A 16,160-nucleotide genomic window follows, 5' to 3' on the forward strand; every position below is an offset into this window, starting at 1 on the left:
TCTCCAGATCGACGTTGTCCCTTGCCCCTCTCCTTCCTCTTACCTTTAATTGCACTCTTAATTGTTACTGTTTGTTTTTGTTTTTATAGAGCATAAATTCATGGAGGGAATAATATTCCATAATTTGGGAATAAAGTTCCTATACCTCTCCAAGGACAAACTAAATACCAGCCCCTAAAGTTTAGAGGGTATATGCAGGTAAAGGTGGACAGAAAGGCTGACTGGCTGATTCAAGGGGCATGATTAATGTTCTGTTATGGCTGAATCAACAGGACACTGTGGTTGTTTGTCCTTACCAGGGAGTAACACTCTGTCCTCTCGTTGAACCATCATTGTAAGCCTGTGGTCGTGCAGCAGTCCTGACCCAGCTAGTTCAAAGTGTCTATCCCAGCTTGAGGAGCTGAGGCTGAGGCGAAATAGCAGGGAAAGGCTGGGGTCAGCTGTAGGACAACTGTGGGATTCCAGCCGATCCCGCCCGCTCATCCCAGATAAGGCTGCTTTGGTAAAGCAAACCATAGGGTGCCATGCATTGAAAAATAGCCAGGTTTGCTTTTAGGATCACATGGCAGCTTTTATGAGAATCAAATGAAAGTTGTATTTTATATTATTTTTAGTTTGGACGTCTCTTGCACTTGTTCCTTAAGTTAGGGTTAGGGTTAGGTAGGATGTTGAAGAAGTCTCACATAGACACCACAGGGGGTATGCTCTGGCTTCTTATAGATCAAAATCAGGCTATGGCCTTATTTCCAGAATGCGCCCACTTGATGAAAGAACCAATATATTTTGGAGGATATTGAAAGAGAAGTCTGCTCTCTTGGCACAACTGCACCTACTTCTTAAAACAGTCTTGTTTTAATGAGGTTCACTTCAATCTGGAGGTTACTCTGGTTTTCCAGTGAACTGAGCATGCCAGGTCAGCTGGGGGACAGAGAATAGCCCACAGGCTGTCAGCATATGAGAGAATCAAAGCATTGAATAAGCAAGATGACGCTAGGCTAGACTATAGCTGAGTCACAGCTTTCTAATGAGAATCCTAAACATACATTCAAGATTGGATTCAGTGAGTGCCCAGCTTGTTTTAGTTTAGATTAGTGTGATGCTACCTTTTGTTGATTAGGGATTTATTATACTTCTACAAAATAAAAACAATAGGGAGAAAGGAAGGATTTATGTATTTGATATGTGGCTCACATAATGAAATCAAAATATCAAAACAAAGGTAATCATGGAAAAATTGTTGGGTTTGTATTACACTGCAAACATATTCTAATCCTTAAATTTAAACTCAACAAGTTAACAATCTGTCCTCTTTATTATTGTTCTACCCTTTCCCTAATCTTTACTGAGATTGTGTGTCTTGACCTAACAGGCCCATTGACTTAGCCCAGGCCTGGCACAGGGTCCCTCTAGCCGTCTGAACAGCAGAAGATCAGTCGCTCCTTTGATACTGTGACAGATTCTGCAGAGATCAGATGATTGCTTGACATCTGGGCTGAAGAGAACATGGTTATCTGCGTCATGTTCTGCTCCAGTTAGTGTTTTCTCCACCCTTTCCATGTTCACATTGCCCACCGCCAAATTTCTGACCAATATGAAGGTCAGGCCCATTTGTGCAAAGTAAAACCAAACCAGACTTCATAGAAAATCCCATTTACTCCGATTGGGACCATCCAAACGGACTGTAGCTTATAAAAGCGCCCTTAAGGTACTTTTCAGAGTGTTTTTGGACCATGTTTGTGCACCAAGTAACTGTATGCAAAAAAAACGCTGCTGTTTGGATGTTATTGCGTGTAAGAAAAAAGAGTAAGAAGTTACCTAAGACAAGGGTAAGGTATGAGACAGGGAGCTAAGGAAAGTCAGTCAGGAGTCACTTGAAATTTTGCTTTTTTAAGTAGCAATTGCCGTTGTTAAAGATTGAAAAGTATAATGAAAGATGCAGCAAGGACATTTCTGGGGTTTGTTGGTTTTTCTGGAGAGGTTTATGCATCAGCATTTGAGAGAAGATTTTAGGCTTTTTCAAACACATGGGAAGTGGATATATATAGCTGAGCAGGGAGAGAAGGTAAGGGGATAATAATGTACTGTACCTAATAATAGGAGATTGTAGTTTAAATCCTGTGCTTGTTGACGGAAGAGCTACATTTCAGATGGCAACCTTTAAAATATGAATAATAATAAGTGAAGAATAACAATCACAGCACACACTTTTAAGCCTTTAGCATAATTATTTGTATTTCTGACAGCCTTGTCTAAAATCAGACAAGACCGTGTGTGTGTGTGTGTGTGTGTGTGTGTGTGTGTTCATTGTAGGCTACTCTCCTGTCAACTGTTCATCAAGCATGGAGTCTGTCTGTCTGTCTGACTGCTACCATGTTGTGTCTGGACTTTTCTCTGAACATGAATGTGTTGCTGTGTGCTTTTGTTTGTCCATATTAGTGAAGCTACATCAGAGTAGTGTGTGTTTGTGTGTGTCCGCAGATGCCTCTGACACAAAAGTTAATCTGTCAAACTGATAGCTCCTCCAGTCTGTCTCGCCATATTTCGTCCTCATACTGAGGTCAGCACCCCCAGCAGCAAAAGCAGCTCTTACATAATTTAGATATTTTGTTCACACTGGAACAGAATCAGAAGTTGTATTTTGTGCCACCAGAGGCAAATGTACCCACTTGGATACATTGGCGAGGGTCAGGTTTTACCTTTTTTGTAGACTTGATGGTATCTGAAATTCTGAGAAGATTGCTTTTTACATTCTAAAGCATGGTCGTACTGCAAATAAACTATACATTAACTGCCAAAGTTCCGTGTTGCCATAGAAGCCAAGTAGTGATGATCTTTACTGGTCTGTAAGGAGCCAGTAGTTTAAGGTCACATAGTCATGATGAGTGATGCCACTGTAATGAGCCACATGTCCGGCCCTAGAATGAACAATACACGCAACATGTTCCAGAAAAACCCCAAGACATACACACAGTTGGTTCATCACAGTTGGTCTTCCTCAATCAGGCTGAGCAGTTCAGCCCTGGTACATTACACACAGAGCAGTGTGTAGGGGATAACTCAGCATGAAATGTTCTCTTGTGGATTCAACTGAACCCCCTAAAATGTGTCTGAACTAGAAAGCCCTCGGTACAATAGCATTTACTGAGCCAAAAGAGCTTAAGCCCCAAGTTTCACAAATGTCATTGTTTCACTGCAGACGAAAACAAAATTAGGCAGTTTTATGACCGTTTTAGCCTACTGGGTAACTTTATGTCTGGTTCGATGCACATGGAGAGGACAAGATCCGGTTTAAAGAAAAAAAGAATTCTGATGGATGAAGACTTTTTTCACTTAAAGGGAAATATTGTACGAGCCAGATGTAAGATTTTGAAAAAAAAGTTAAATTGGAATGGAGAAAAGTCAAAAGGGTAAAGAGAAAGAAGAGGAGAGCCGGATTGTTGCCAGGATTCATAGTTTTGAGTCCACACCCCCAACTCTACCAACCTGAGGAACTTTGACCTTGCCACCAAAATACATTTGAAAATTGAAACGTCATACAAACACATTTTCTTTCTCCATATGTTTGGCTATCCCAATAAAACATTTTAACCTGTATTTATATCAGATAGCCTATCCGTCTAAAGGCACTGCAATGTTTTTATTACTGTTAGGAATGATCGGAAATGATGATGTAATAGTGCTGGGCTGTATACCGGTTCATTCCCAATACCGTGCACTTCATACCGTATGATATTCATTTTTCATTAACCGCAATACCGTTGAAAAAGTGGCGAGGGCGCTCAATCTGTGGGGTACAGGGTCAAGCCTAGTAGCGGTAGCATAACACGTGAAGCGGAAGATGGACACTGAATAAAATGAGACTGGAGATGGAGATACATATGACACACAAGAATAACCGTTTTTGACGTGGACCAAACAAACATCTATTGCAAATGTTGCCGAACTAAAATTGTTACCCGAAGATGTCACACAAGTCATTTACCCCACCACCTCAACAGAAAGCACTTATTGGAGTACGAAGAATGAATCAAAATACCATCTGCTACAACAAGCAACGCTGGTGATGGTTTCTTTCTGAAATTTTTCTCATGAGGGCCACCGCTGATCGGTTGTTCTTTTATGGGGCCAAAACATAAATGTAAATCCATTTCCAATCATTGAAAACATTTATAAATACAGTGATACGGAATGACAACTTTTTTAGAATTTGGAAAAATACCGTGAGAAGCCCTATGATGAAATCCTTTTAAATATCACTGAAGTCAACATCTACTTTGACTTTCTACTCTATTAAACTTGGTCTGATAATAGGGTTAGTAATTTCCCCCGAGAGATGTTTTCTTTGAGTGATGGGTTCCTTCCAGACAGCTACCAGCTTTGAGGTCATGAATTTATGTAACCCCCCTCCCCCCCGAGACAAGAATCCTACCCGAGTCAACCGGACTGGCTCTGTGAGGGGTGAACATGCAAATAGGAAGATGTATTAGAGGTTTTCATACCAGTACCCCTGACTGCCCTTTCAAATCTGCTTGATCTGATTTTAGCACCTTGGACAGCAGCACAGCGTAGCGGCGGGAGCATCCGTCTGTTTCCCTGCAACTTGTTTTGCTTCAGTGATTTAACTAAGAGGGGCAGAAGATACTTAGTGCACTCGATTTGGCCACCCAAGCAATGTGTGAAGTTTACTGTGACCTTGCATGTCTCTTAATATTCCCCCAAATGTGTGTTTCAGAGGAGAAAGGAGACAGAAATAACGAAATGTGAGGCTAGTGTTTTTGGAATCAATCTGTGACCCTGCCGACGGAGTGTTCCCTACGCCCTGTTGAGAAACACCGTACACCCTGTCGAGAAACACCCTACCACCCTTGTTTGTGACTGATATATGGAAGAGTTTTTGACTTTGGGTGGCGTCCTGTCTGTTTGCCTTACTGTCACCCTCTGTGAACGCTGCTGGGAGAGGGTTGCCACTGGTGCCTCCCTCTTTCTCTCCTCTTCTACTCTCCTCACTTTCTTCCTTCTTCTAATATCGTTCCTTTCAATACTCCATTATGTTCCCCTTACTGATTCCATAAATCCTCTTCTCCTGCTTATCATTCTTTCCTTGCTGTCCATTCAACCCTTCCTTTACCTCCCCGACCCTCCACCGGCCTTTCTGCATCCCTTTATGTTCCGCCTCTTCATCTTTACCTTCCTCTCCTAAACAGCAACATTAAATCTCCTAGTCTGGCCTCTGTGGTCCTGTTAGCATCCCTGTTTATAGACTGGGACAAGAGTGGGTGAGTACTGGAGTGGAGAGAGACGCCGTGGGCAGCGGAAAGTCATGGAGTGCGAGGGGAGGGGCTTTCTGGCGGGGCCTGGGACCTGAATCAGACAGACAGTGAAACGTCACACCGAACCCTGACGACCCGACTGTGATCGCATTTTGGTGTGCGCTTGTCTGTGTTTGTGTGTCTCTTTGTATGGCGACTGTGTTTGCGTGTGTGAATGGGGGTTCACAGTGTGTGTAGCTCAGAGCCAGCTGAGGATGCAGTGGAGACAGACAGAGACAGAAGCACTGAGCAGCACATAGAAAAACTCCACTGAATGTAGAGTTGTTTGGGACTGGAATTTCTGCTTTTGGGATGAGATTCTGCAGGTGAGATGGAAGCCGCTCCATGGAAGTGTTTACGTTTTGTAAAAGCCTAGTTATTTGTGAGTGTATGTATGTGGATTCAGCAGAGTTCAAACGCCTTGTGTCATTAACTTACTTTGGACAGCAGCGCGTCATCAGAGAGGAGGAGGGGGAACTAATGTATGATGACCCATGTTGTCACTGCAGGTTGTAAGCTGATCGCGGGGGAACAGATATCAGCATTGCGCCCAGAGCCGCAGGGAGAGGTGCGGTCACACCCACTGGACCAGCAGCAGGCCTTGGCTACAGACTTCTTATCAGGTACAAGTCTAACATGATACAAAGTATAGTTTGTGTATCCAACCCTTCATTTAGTTTCACTCCTAAATGAAATGATTGTTTCCTCTGCCCATTCTACACCGATCCAGTTTTTTCATAATGCTGCTGAGAGACAAACTGTATCAACCTGAAAAAAATGACCTTCTTGGGAGAGGACGTAACTTACAATAGCAATATCCGTAATTTATGGTAAATTTGATAATGGAAGGTGTTGTCTTACTTATGAGTCAGCCTTGAAGTGGTTGGATAAAGGTATCAGTGACAACGATCGGCTTTTATCCTCTTCCCAACACTCTCTGTTTGACTTGTCTCCTAGCAGTAGTCAGGCAGTACACAGAGAAGTCTGAAGGGAGGGGCTGGGAGTTGTTTAAATGTTATACTTTTAAAGCATAGCTTTCTATAGTTTTCTTTAAAGTTTGCTACCCTAGCTTTAAAATGGAAATTTGGAATTGTCTCTGGCTTGAAGAAGTTCCCAAAATAAATATACAACTAGCATACATTCCTAAAGTTATTACTGGAGGTAAGAGGTATTATGCAGAACTGTGCTCAGATCTATTATGTTCTTGTGTTAAAATGTCGAAATGTTTTCAACGCCTTTCCTCTTCTTTTCCTTCTGTCCTATTGTCTACCTTGGAGCCGCCCTATCCACATTATTAATGCCCCTTACAACTCCTCGTTGATCTTCTCTTGACTACTTCATCAACTCTTACCTCTTTCCTCAACTGCTACAACCTCCCAACTTTTTCTTTCCCTCCTTCCCTTCCTCTTGATAAGCCCTAACTCCTTTTTTCTCTCTGCCTTTTGCCAGACTCCATGGCAGGTTTTTCAGGTCCTCTGGGCTCTCAGACCAGCCCTTCCCAAATGATGGATTCAGGCAGGATTGAAGCTTTTTCAGGTATTCTGCCACAAAGCAACAGTGCACACTATATCTACTTCTTCTTCTAACACCAGCAATACAAATACTGCCAACATCACTTCATTCATAATGAACGTAGATGACTCTTTATGTTTTAAGATAGCAATAGTCATATTCAAATCATCTTCACACACACCAATTGGATTCAATAAAGCTGAGTGCTAGTAATAGTGGTATTACGTATTTGATATTCAACTTGGCTGGCAATGGACGTATATGGTTGTCCAAAAAGTGCTTTTCCAGAGAGAGAGAGAGAGTAACACCATCATCCCACCTTTCTGTTCAAACACCTGTTGCAAATATAATGCTGTTATGTGAATAAGCATAATAATTGAATAATTATTCACAGTCAGACTTTTTGGACTCTGTTTTTTGTTTCTTTCCTGCACTCATTCCTAGCAATAATATTTATACTTCAAATTGCATAGCTTATTAAATAATTAACTTAAGCTTTCATTGAATACATCTAGACCTAGACCATGTGTCCCAATGTGTAATAATCAGTTGAATTGCAAATGACATAATTCCATGGCTGGATATGTTATTTTATTTTTAGGAACTGGTAGCTAGCCAGGATTACTGGCAGTGACATTGACATAACAGACAAGTGAAATGCCACTGAAGGTCAAGTCCTTACATAAATCACATCACCTCTCTATCTGACATTCGAGGGACACGATCTTGTTTTACCAATATTATGCATCTGTGTATTTCCTAAAAGTCAACTGTGACTATTATGAAACTAAGCAATCAAGTTATGCTAGCAGCTTGACCTTTTCTTTAGCTGTAGTCAGAGGTTTCATTCTCCTTAGCCTATTTCCACCTGTTTGCAATAATACTGTGCATCTCTGCGTGCATTTCCTTCTTTAAATTTGCCCTTTTGATAAAGGTCGTATGAGATTAACGATTACTGTGTAAACGCATGACAACATGGTAGCAAAGCACTGTTGCCTGTATTTTCAACAGGGTTTTAATATATTTCCATGCATATATCATCTTTAGAATTCTTACATTTTATAGATAAGCAGTGTTACCTTCAATCATAGAGGATTAATGCAGCAATCTTATTATTTCACATCCCAAATTCATTTTTATCTCTCATTAAAAACTTGACTCCAGTCTGACAACCCTGTGGTCCCACAATCCGCCCGGATAAATGGATTTGCGCTGAGGCAAAGCGTGTTAGCTGCATGCAGAACTCTTAACTGTCACTAGTTTGGTGTCTGCTGGTACTCCACAGAGTGACACACACACACACACACACGCAGTATGAGCTGTGAGGCTGAGTTATGCCTTTCACCATGCCATCCTGTGTATGCCCAGCTCTCACTGTTGTCTTAATGAGACCTGTCGTCTCGGTATTACTGCTCCAGGGTCAGGCTTGATCAACACTCTAATATCTTTGGCTCTCTCTGTCTCTCTCACTCACACACACACACACACACACACAGAATCCCCAGGAGCCGTGTAGATTGATGTGTTGTTTTGTCTGAGTCACTTCTGCTGCTGTTTCTCCTACCTTGCCCTCTTTCATTCTCATTCTCTCTCCTTTTTTTTATTTGTTCCCTCTTGCTCTTTTTATCTTGTGCTTTATCAGTGTACAGTAATGTAGTTTAATTCAATAATGTAGATACATAAACCATTATACAGAATATCCTTGTCCACTTTGTTCTGGTTTTATTAACTTCTATATGCTACTAGTAACAAGATCAGTTCCCTATTGGTCAGGAAGACTATCACATGATGTTTTTTGGCTCCCCTTTGCTTATGTTATCCATCTTGTGATATGAGACTTGGTTGTGTTGTCTTTTATTGATTTTATAGGCTGCATTACCTAAAATGATGTAGTTTTCTGAACGTACTAGACCGTATAAGTTATTATATCTACATTACTGAAGATTTTTTATCAAAAATCTAAATGTATAAATATTTTGTAAGAGCTATTGGTCAACCTTTCAATATATTCACAACGTTAAAATTGAGTTATTTGGTTTAAAGTACTGTGATATTTTATTGTCTTCATAACTCCAGTACCACCGCTACATGGGAAGATAAATGTTCATGAAATTATTAAAAGAACATGTGACCTTGCGTTATTGGTAGCATCAGTACTGAGAGAATCCCCAACACTGGCATAACATCGTCTTTTTTCCTGTCCTTTATTGACAGATTTTTCCCAATCTGGTGGCATGATGCTCAATGTGGGGACTGCACCTCTCTCAGCAGAGAAGATTCCAAGTTTAGCAGAACCCCAGCATCCCACTCCCCAAATGGGTTCAGAAGTCCCTAAAGGGCACAGCCCCATGATGCCTGAACCCCAGCCTCCTCGCAGCCCTTTGGATTTGCCAGCAGGTAAAAAATACATCATACACAATAGAATCCTACTGCTTATGTATTTAAGCTACTGTAACATGACTCACTTCTATAGCAATGTTTGTAGTTGATATTTCTAGAACTAGGAGGGGGCACACCTTGTATTCTCGCAGCAGAACAACTGAAAATAATACTTGACAGTGTAATAAATCATATATGTGACTCAATTGTTCCACAGAGGGGTGCATTATAAAGAGGAGCTGTCTGACATTGCTCTGCTATAGCTTCCTCTTCAGCTCAAACCCAGCTCCAATGTTAGTCCAGCTCAAGGTCAATGCAGATCTGATGCTGACACGTATAGGGTCGCCCATCACGCCATGGCTTCTGGTCATGTACTGCATGTGTTGTTTGTGTGTGTGCATCTCTGTGTCTATTTATCCTACAGAGAGAAGCTGTCTGTGTGTGTCAGGGTTGACTCTCTCTTGACCAGCCAACAACCCCCCCCCCCCCTTCTCCCAGCCCCCATAGGGCTGTTCTCCAGTTCAATGCACATCTGATCCTAGAAAGCATGGAGTGTCACCATTCTGTGGCTTGTGTCAGCTAGTAGGGCCGTGCCTACATCCCATGTGGGCAGCAGAATGTGGCGAAAAGATTCACAGCAGCTGCGCCCCCATGGTGCATTGCAGAACCAGTCTCTGTACTAAATATATTAGCAGGAGGAGAAACAAAAAGTGATTTTGTCTTAATTTTTTGAACAACTTTGCTAACACCAAATACCCAAACCTGTTTGAAAATTTTCCATGTCCCGAAGGGTTAATGGGTGCAAGGAAATTGGTTTTATCTTCTAATAGACAGCAGGTTCAGGAAAGAAGTAAACAGTCTCATGACATACCATAGTTTCTGAGATAAAATAGTTTGCAGACAGAAGTAATGGCTGGCCACTAATAACACAGGTTGTGATAAGAAAAACAAATATGGGTATCAATGACAACCATTTCGTTAACTCTCTTCTCTTATATTTTTCTTCATATGTCCTTTAAAATGTTTCCCATTTAAGTCATTTTTGGTGCTAATTCATTTCTTGGTGTCATGAAATCTTGAATGTAATGTCATTTTACCCCCACTCATCCTGTAAGAAATCAAAACAAAGCATTAAAGGGGTAGGATTAAAACTAATAATGGCTTTCAGGGCAAGTTAAGTATAATGTACATTTACATCATGCAACAAATATCATATATTGTACAGTCTGTTGCTCTGACCTTTTTAACTGACTCCTATTCAGTCTGCTAATGTGCATAACCATCTTAAAGCAAGACCACCAATTCACTGAATATATGTATAAAGTATGGTATAAAACTCATTCAAATTCATCGTGTAAAACTGACAAATGATGTAGTTTATGTTGATCAGCCACATTATGACAGATAACCGATGCACTTATAGGGTCAGTATTGGGACAAATCTGGTGCATCTATACTTCCACAACAACTACAGGAGTGTTTGAATCATTACAGCTGAGCAGTGCTCAGTTCCTGCAGTTACAGAGTCACAGCTGACTCATTGCACAGCAGCCCGACGTGATTCATTCACAAATTCCCCAATCAATTTGTAACAGGTGGTGAAGTCATAGAAAATGGGAGACTACTGTCAGCCCCTCACAGCCACCCTGAAATAGATTCTGTGTGTGTGTGTGTGTGTGTGTGTGTGTGTGTGTGTGTGTGTGTGTGTGTGTGTGTGTGTGTGTGTGTGTGTGTGTGTGTGTGTGTGTGTGTGTGTGTGTGTGTGTGTGTGTGTGTGTGTGTGTGTGTGTGTGTGTGTGTGTGTGTGTGGACTACTAGGTAGCACATGCTGACTCAACAATGCACAAGCCCCTCATTCCCCACAATATTTAGGGTGCAGATCTTTGAAAGAATGAAAGGTACTGTGAGTCTTGAGGCACCCTAGAGTAAAGCATAAGAATGAACAAGATTGTTAACATACTTATGATATGAACTGCAACGTAATGACCCACAGGCTTTAACTGTTCATACTGGAATAATAAATAATAATCAGATGTGAGCCATTATGAGATCATACATTTATCTTTATTAAGGTACAGTAATTGTGGCAATCATTGCTAGAGCTTTTAAGACATTGCACGACTTCTCAACTTAAAATGAAAAGGTGCAGAGTTTCATGTAAACTAATAACTGGCATAACGTGTTTTTTCAAATTGAACTCATCCATTGTTTTGTTCTTTGTTTAATGGCTAGCAGTCTTCTACACTTCCTTTGCTTTAATGTTCATGTGACCTTGAAAGCATCTACATAAAGCTCTCATTTACAGCTAATTAGCATAAGCAACCACCTACCTCATGCTACATGCTAAAGAATAAAGCCCACAATGGTCAACCTTCTCTTGTCAGATGCCTCACTCAACAATAACCTTTGAAAGAGAGGCTCAAGAAAAATGGAGATAAAACATGAGGAAGCATTTTTGCACCTATGTTTCTTTTTAGTGTCCACAAGAAGAAAAAGCAGTATGTGTTATAGCTATGATGGGCCACTTCAGCCTGTGATGACTCTGTTCCTGTAAGTGGAGTGAGTACAGAAAGGCCTCATGACAGTTGCCTGAAGGTATGGGTGTTTGGATCTGATAATCGAATCAAGACTCATTCTTAGACCTTACATTCAGTGTTTGCATGATGGACGATAAAACACAGCAGTATATGCATATATAATGGCTGTTCAATTACATTTTCAGCGCATAATGAGGTCGCACAAATCATTATTTAAGTCTTGAAACGTCTTTTTCTGGCTCTTCCAATTACTGCACATACAGTAAAGAGGGCAGCCTTCAGTCAGAGGTTCGTCAATATGAAATTTGACCATCCAGAGAGTAACTGTACTATATGAGCCTTGACAGCTGCTCCACTTTAGCTCCTCTTCTGTATATATGCGTATAACTGATAACTAGAGGCAAACTGGGCCAAAGTCGCAGAACAACCCTGTACCTCGTGTCTACCAGAGCTTATTATACAGTGTCCCAAAAACAGGCGGTTATAGTTACAGCTTGCTTGCCTGTAATTGACCTCCTTTCTATGTGACCATTATTTAGTCTTCATTGTGTGTCTACAGCTCTTTCCATGTACATATGCATTGTCACACTGTTTATTAATTTACACTCACACACATCTAAGTCTGGCTCTTTGTTTTGATCCCAAACTGCGCTTTTTCTGCCCATATGTTTAAGTGAGACTCTCTACTATACCCAAAGGCTGCAGTGAGTCAGCCACCCAAAAGTACCACTTCTCTTTATCACTTTATTATTGTATCTGTTTGTTCATTCCTTCAAGCATTTAGGAACCAAGCGTTGGCAGAAATTTAAACATTCATTTGGTTGTTATCAAGATCAACAAAATGCACACAATGGCTTGTTCCATTTAGTGGTGACAGATCATTAGAAAGGGAAAAAGCCCTCTGGACTTGGATTGAATCCTCCAGATGCTTCTATGCTCTATCTAATCCACTTTGTTATCCTTGTCAGCCTCTAAACTGTCTTAGCAAATAGCTATAACCATGACTATTATTTAAAACTGTCATTCGATATATTGTTTTTTTCTGTTTTATCTTAAGTTTCTCAATTATTTCTGCCAGAGATAGACTAAGGGAATCAATTCATATGCACATACCCATCTCCCCCAACTTTAAACTTTCCCTTTTCACACAAGGTGCCTTAAGCGAGTGCTGGCCAGATGAGGCTGGTTGCCTATCGACAGACCTCCCTTTCAGCCCCAGTGTCTCCACAGTGATCAGCCGCCATGCTGGCCATCTCGCAGTAGGCCCTGACGACCCAACTGACAGTTGGCCTAGCCGAGAGAGCCCTGCCTATGCTGGAGGCGATGAAAAGGAGGGTGAAGGTTCAGACAGAAAACAGAAGAGGAAAAAGAAAAGACGACAGAAGGATGAGGGGTCTTATGAACAACCCGAGAGCAGGGTTAACCCGGAATTGCAATCACAGGGAGAAAACAATCCCTCCACAGAGGAGTTCTACGGCAGGATTGGCCCAAGGCGGGATAAAGCAGATAGTGGCTGGGAGGAGCAGCTTGGAAAGAGTGGAGGCCGCGGGAAGAAGGGTAAGAGTAGGAAGAAGCTTCCGGAAGAGTGGGGAGTGACGGCAGAACCGTTTGTCCCGTCGCCTGCTGCAACCTCTCAAAGCACAGAGGAGGTGAAGATGGAGACGGGGAGTCCTGTGAAGACAAAACTGGACTCCTCGTTCGGAGACATGGATACAAGCCAGAGACCCTGGAAAAATGAGGTAAACCCAGAAAAGGTAGTGGTCCCTTCCCCCCTGTCTCAGGACATTCAATCACCAACAGATGATTCCATCAACCCACTGGTCCTAAACAGCGAGCTGAAAGCCACAGCGGTTCCCTTCACTATGCCCTCCATCCCCAATAGTGCAGCACCTGGCTCCTTCCCAACTGCTTTTCGCCCGGATGATCCATTTGACCTCCTGATGGATACGGAAAATGCAAGCTTAGGCAACAGCAGCCTGCCCTTTTTCCCCACCGGTGACATGATTGAAGGCGGGATGCTTGACAGTTCCCTCCAAGTGTGTTTGCAAGGCATGCCCGATGAAGACACCTCAGCCTTTAGCCCCGCCTCCCAGCCAAGCCCAGGCCCTACCCCAGAAGGTGAGGTGTTAGCTACGGCCCCGCCCCTCTCACCTTCAGATGCTTCATGGCTCCTCAACGACTCCAACGTCAGCAGCAGCAGCGAGCTATTTGCCTTCAGTGACACGAGCGCTGCAGGTGTTCCTTCAACCTTAGGGCTGTCTTTCGATACCCCTAGCCCAGCTCCTCTCCGCTCCCCCAGAACCACAGCGCAGGAATTCCAACCCAAAGAGCACAAAGATGCCAAATCGGCCCAGAAACAGGCCAAGAAGTCTCGTTCATCTTCCTCCTCCTCTGTAAAGAGTCCCACCTCCCCAGGAGCAAACAATTTCCCACCTCAAGCATCCCCAGTCATCAGCCCTCCTTCCCCCACATTGCCTTCCCCAGGATCTGGTCTTAACCCTACAGCTAAGCCCTTTTTTCCCAGCTTTGCGGATCCTTTGGAAGAACCAGACGTGGTCCCTCCAGTTGTCCCCATCATCGAAGGTTGGTTGTAGTCAGCCTCGGACAAAGTAGAACTTCATTATAGAGTAACTAGGATATCAACCGATGAAATGAATGGTTTATTGCCATGCATGGTCTTATCATCCAGCTTGAGTCTTTCAGATATTTCAAGCTGATCTGCTTTCTTTGGACTAATTGATTGCGTGGGTGTCTTTTTACTAATCACGGTTTAGATTGTTTGGTAGACCCTTGCATGGACCCAATTATCTCAAAGTCGGCATGTCCAAATTGGACTGTTTTTGAGTGACTAACGCATGAGCTCCAGTGTTGATCAGCTGATGCAGTGGACTTTAATCTGCAAGTAATGAAACTCCCAATCATACACTGCTTGGATGATCTTACAATTAAGTGTTGTTGTTGAAGGGTGGGCCACTACTAACCAATCACACTCTTTCTCCTTAGCAACACCTCTAGACCTCTTCAGCAAATAAAACAACAACCTTCTCTTCCTCCTTTTTGTCCAGGTGTATGTGTTAACACTGTAATCATGCCGTTTTCTGTGCATCCAGTGATGGGGTGTCACTCTTTCTTCTTACTTGTATGTCCAATTAACTCTTGTTTTCCTCGCTAGCAACCTGTTTCTACTCCTAGAATGTTGAACAAAAAGGCTTTCTTGGTGTATATTAACCCCTTTCTCTCTTGTTTTGCATCAAACGTTCCTATCCTGCTGTGACCACAAAATGTCTATCTTAAATGTATCAAATGGTAACTGTTGTTGTTGTCTACTTTGCTTTTCATATTCCGTGATGATCGCTGCCTTGGCTGTTCCTCCACCTCAGGTAAGTCCTGATTAAGTTCTTGTTCACTTTAGAAGTCTGGAGAGTGTATTTAACTGATGTTTGGATGGCATCTCTACAGTTTGCAACCTTTTGACTTCATTGAGCCATAATCTGTGCAAGAGCAGGTTACTCCACTACTGCTGTGACTTACTTCACTAATCCTTATCATGAGCTTTGATGATCAAAATATTGGAATTGCAGATACATTTGTCGAGGCAGAATGAGCTTCAGAGAGAATTTGCATTAAAAAATGAGCTGGTAAAGCTCTTTTGTGGAATTGTAAAGTATAGAGTTGTTCATGTCCATTGGGACAAACCAATCTGGCCTGGGGAAATATCCCATCTGCCTTATGATGTGCTGAGAGGAGCTGAGAGATATTTCAGCCACCTTTTAAAAAAAACGTTTGTTGCAGTGTGACTCATTCGGAAGAGGTTTTATCAGACTGGAAAATAATAATATATTTGGTGCTGATAAGTAGCTAAATATAGAACAGTTTGACTTGTGTGTGTGAACTGATGTGTATCATAATTAGAAGATTTAAGAGGGATTCAACAGGAAGCTGTTTATAGGTACACTGCATGTTTAAAGCTAGAAAGGAAGGAAGTTGAAGCGGTGTAACTAGCTTTGAAAAAGTGTTCTCAGCTAAGGTAAATAATCATATACGGCCACAGAGATCGGAAGCCGAAAATAGATAGACTGCCACTCAGTGGGGTCATGGTGGTTTCCTGTATATGCTTGCTCGTGTGCTTTGAGTCTATATGTAAATCCATGTCGGCATTTGTGCACATGTGCAGTGTGCTTGTCTGTTTGTCTTTTGTGTGCGTTGCTTTGTTTTATGAGGATGATGCAGAGGATTCATTTCCTTGTCCTTCCTGTCTTTGCCTCCCGTTGGAGCCTGTCATGAGGAAAATGCAAGCCTTCAGCTCTCCACAGGAACAGCTGAGTGTTGAACCTGCGTATTAAGCGGCTTTGATCAATGCCTTTCACAAGAACAAAAAGGCTAGCATTAGTGGGGGTTTTTCACTTCCAAATCACATAGATGC

The 16,160-nt window shown here is 42.1% G+C and overlaps 1 protein-coding gene across 7 annotated transcripts in view; it reads left to right on the forward strand.

The window, feature by feature from the left end:
* Positions 1 to 16,160, forward strand: part of LOC134883835 (microtubule-associated protein 4) — an 87,516-nt gene that overhangs the window by 35,939 nt on the left and 35,417 nt on the right. For 6 of the 7 annotated variants that reach the window (XM_063912279.1, XM_063912278.1, XM_063912281.1 and 3 more), the window contains exons 4-7: positions 5,819 to 5,932; positions 6,759 to 6,845; positions 9,036 to 9,218; positions 12,890 to 14,320. In XM_063912279.1, the coding sequence (XP_063768349.1) occupies positions 5,819 to 5,932; positions 6,759 to 6,845; positions 9,036 to 9,218; positions 12,890 to 14,320 (1,815 nt within the window). Of the gene's footprint in view, positions 1 to 5,430; positions 5,636 to 5,818; positions 5,933 to 6,758; positions 6,846 to 9,035; positions 9,219 to 12,889; positions 14,321 to 16,160 lie in introns of those variants that run through there. The other variant, XM_063912284.1, reaches the window with a different exon arrangement.

Source organism: Eleginops maclovinus, chromosome 21 (genome assembly GCF_036324505.1).
Source record: "Eleginops maclovinus isolate JMC-PN-2008 ecotype Puerto Natales chromosome 21, JC_Emac_rtc_rv5, whole genome shotgun sequence".
Lineage (NCBI taxonomy): Eukaryota > Metazoa > Chordata > Actinopteri > Perciformes > Eleginopidae > Eleginops > Eleginops maclovinus.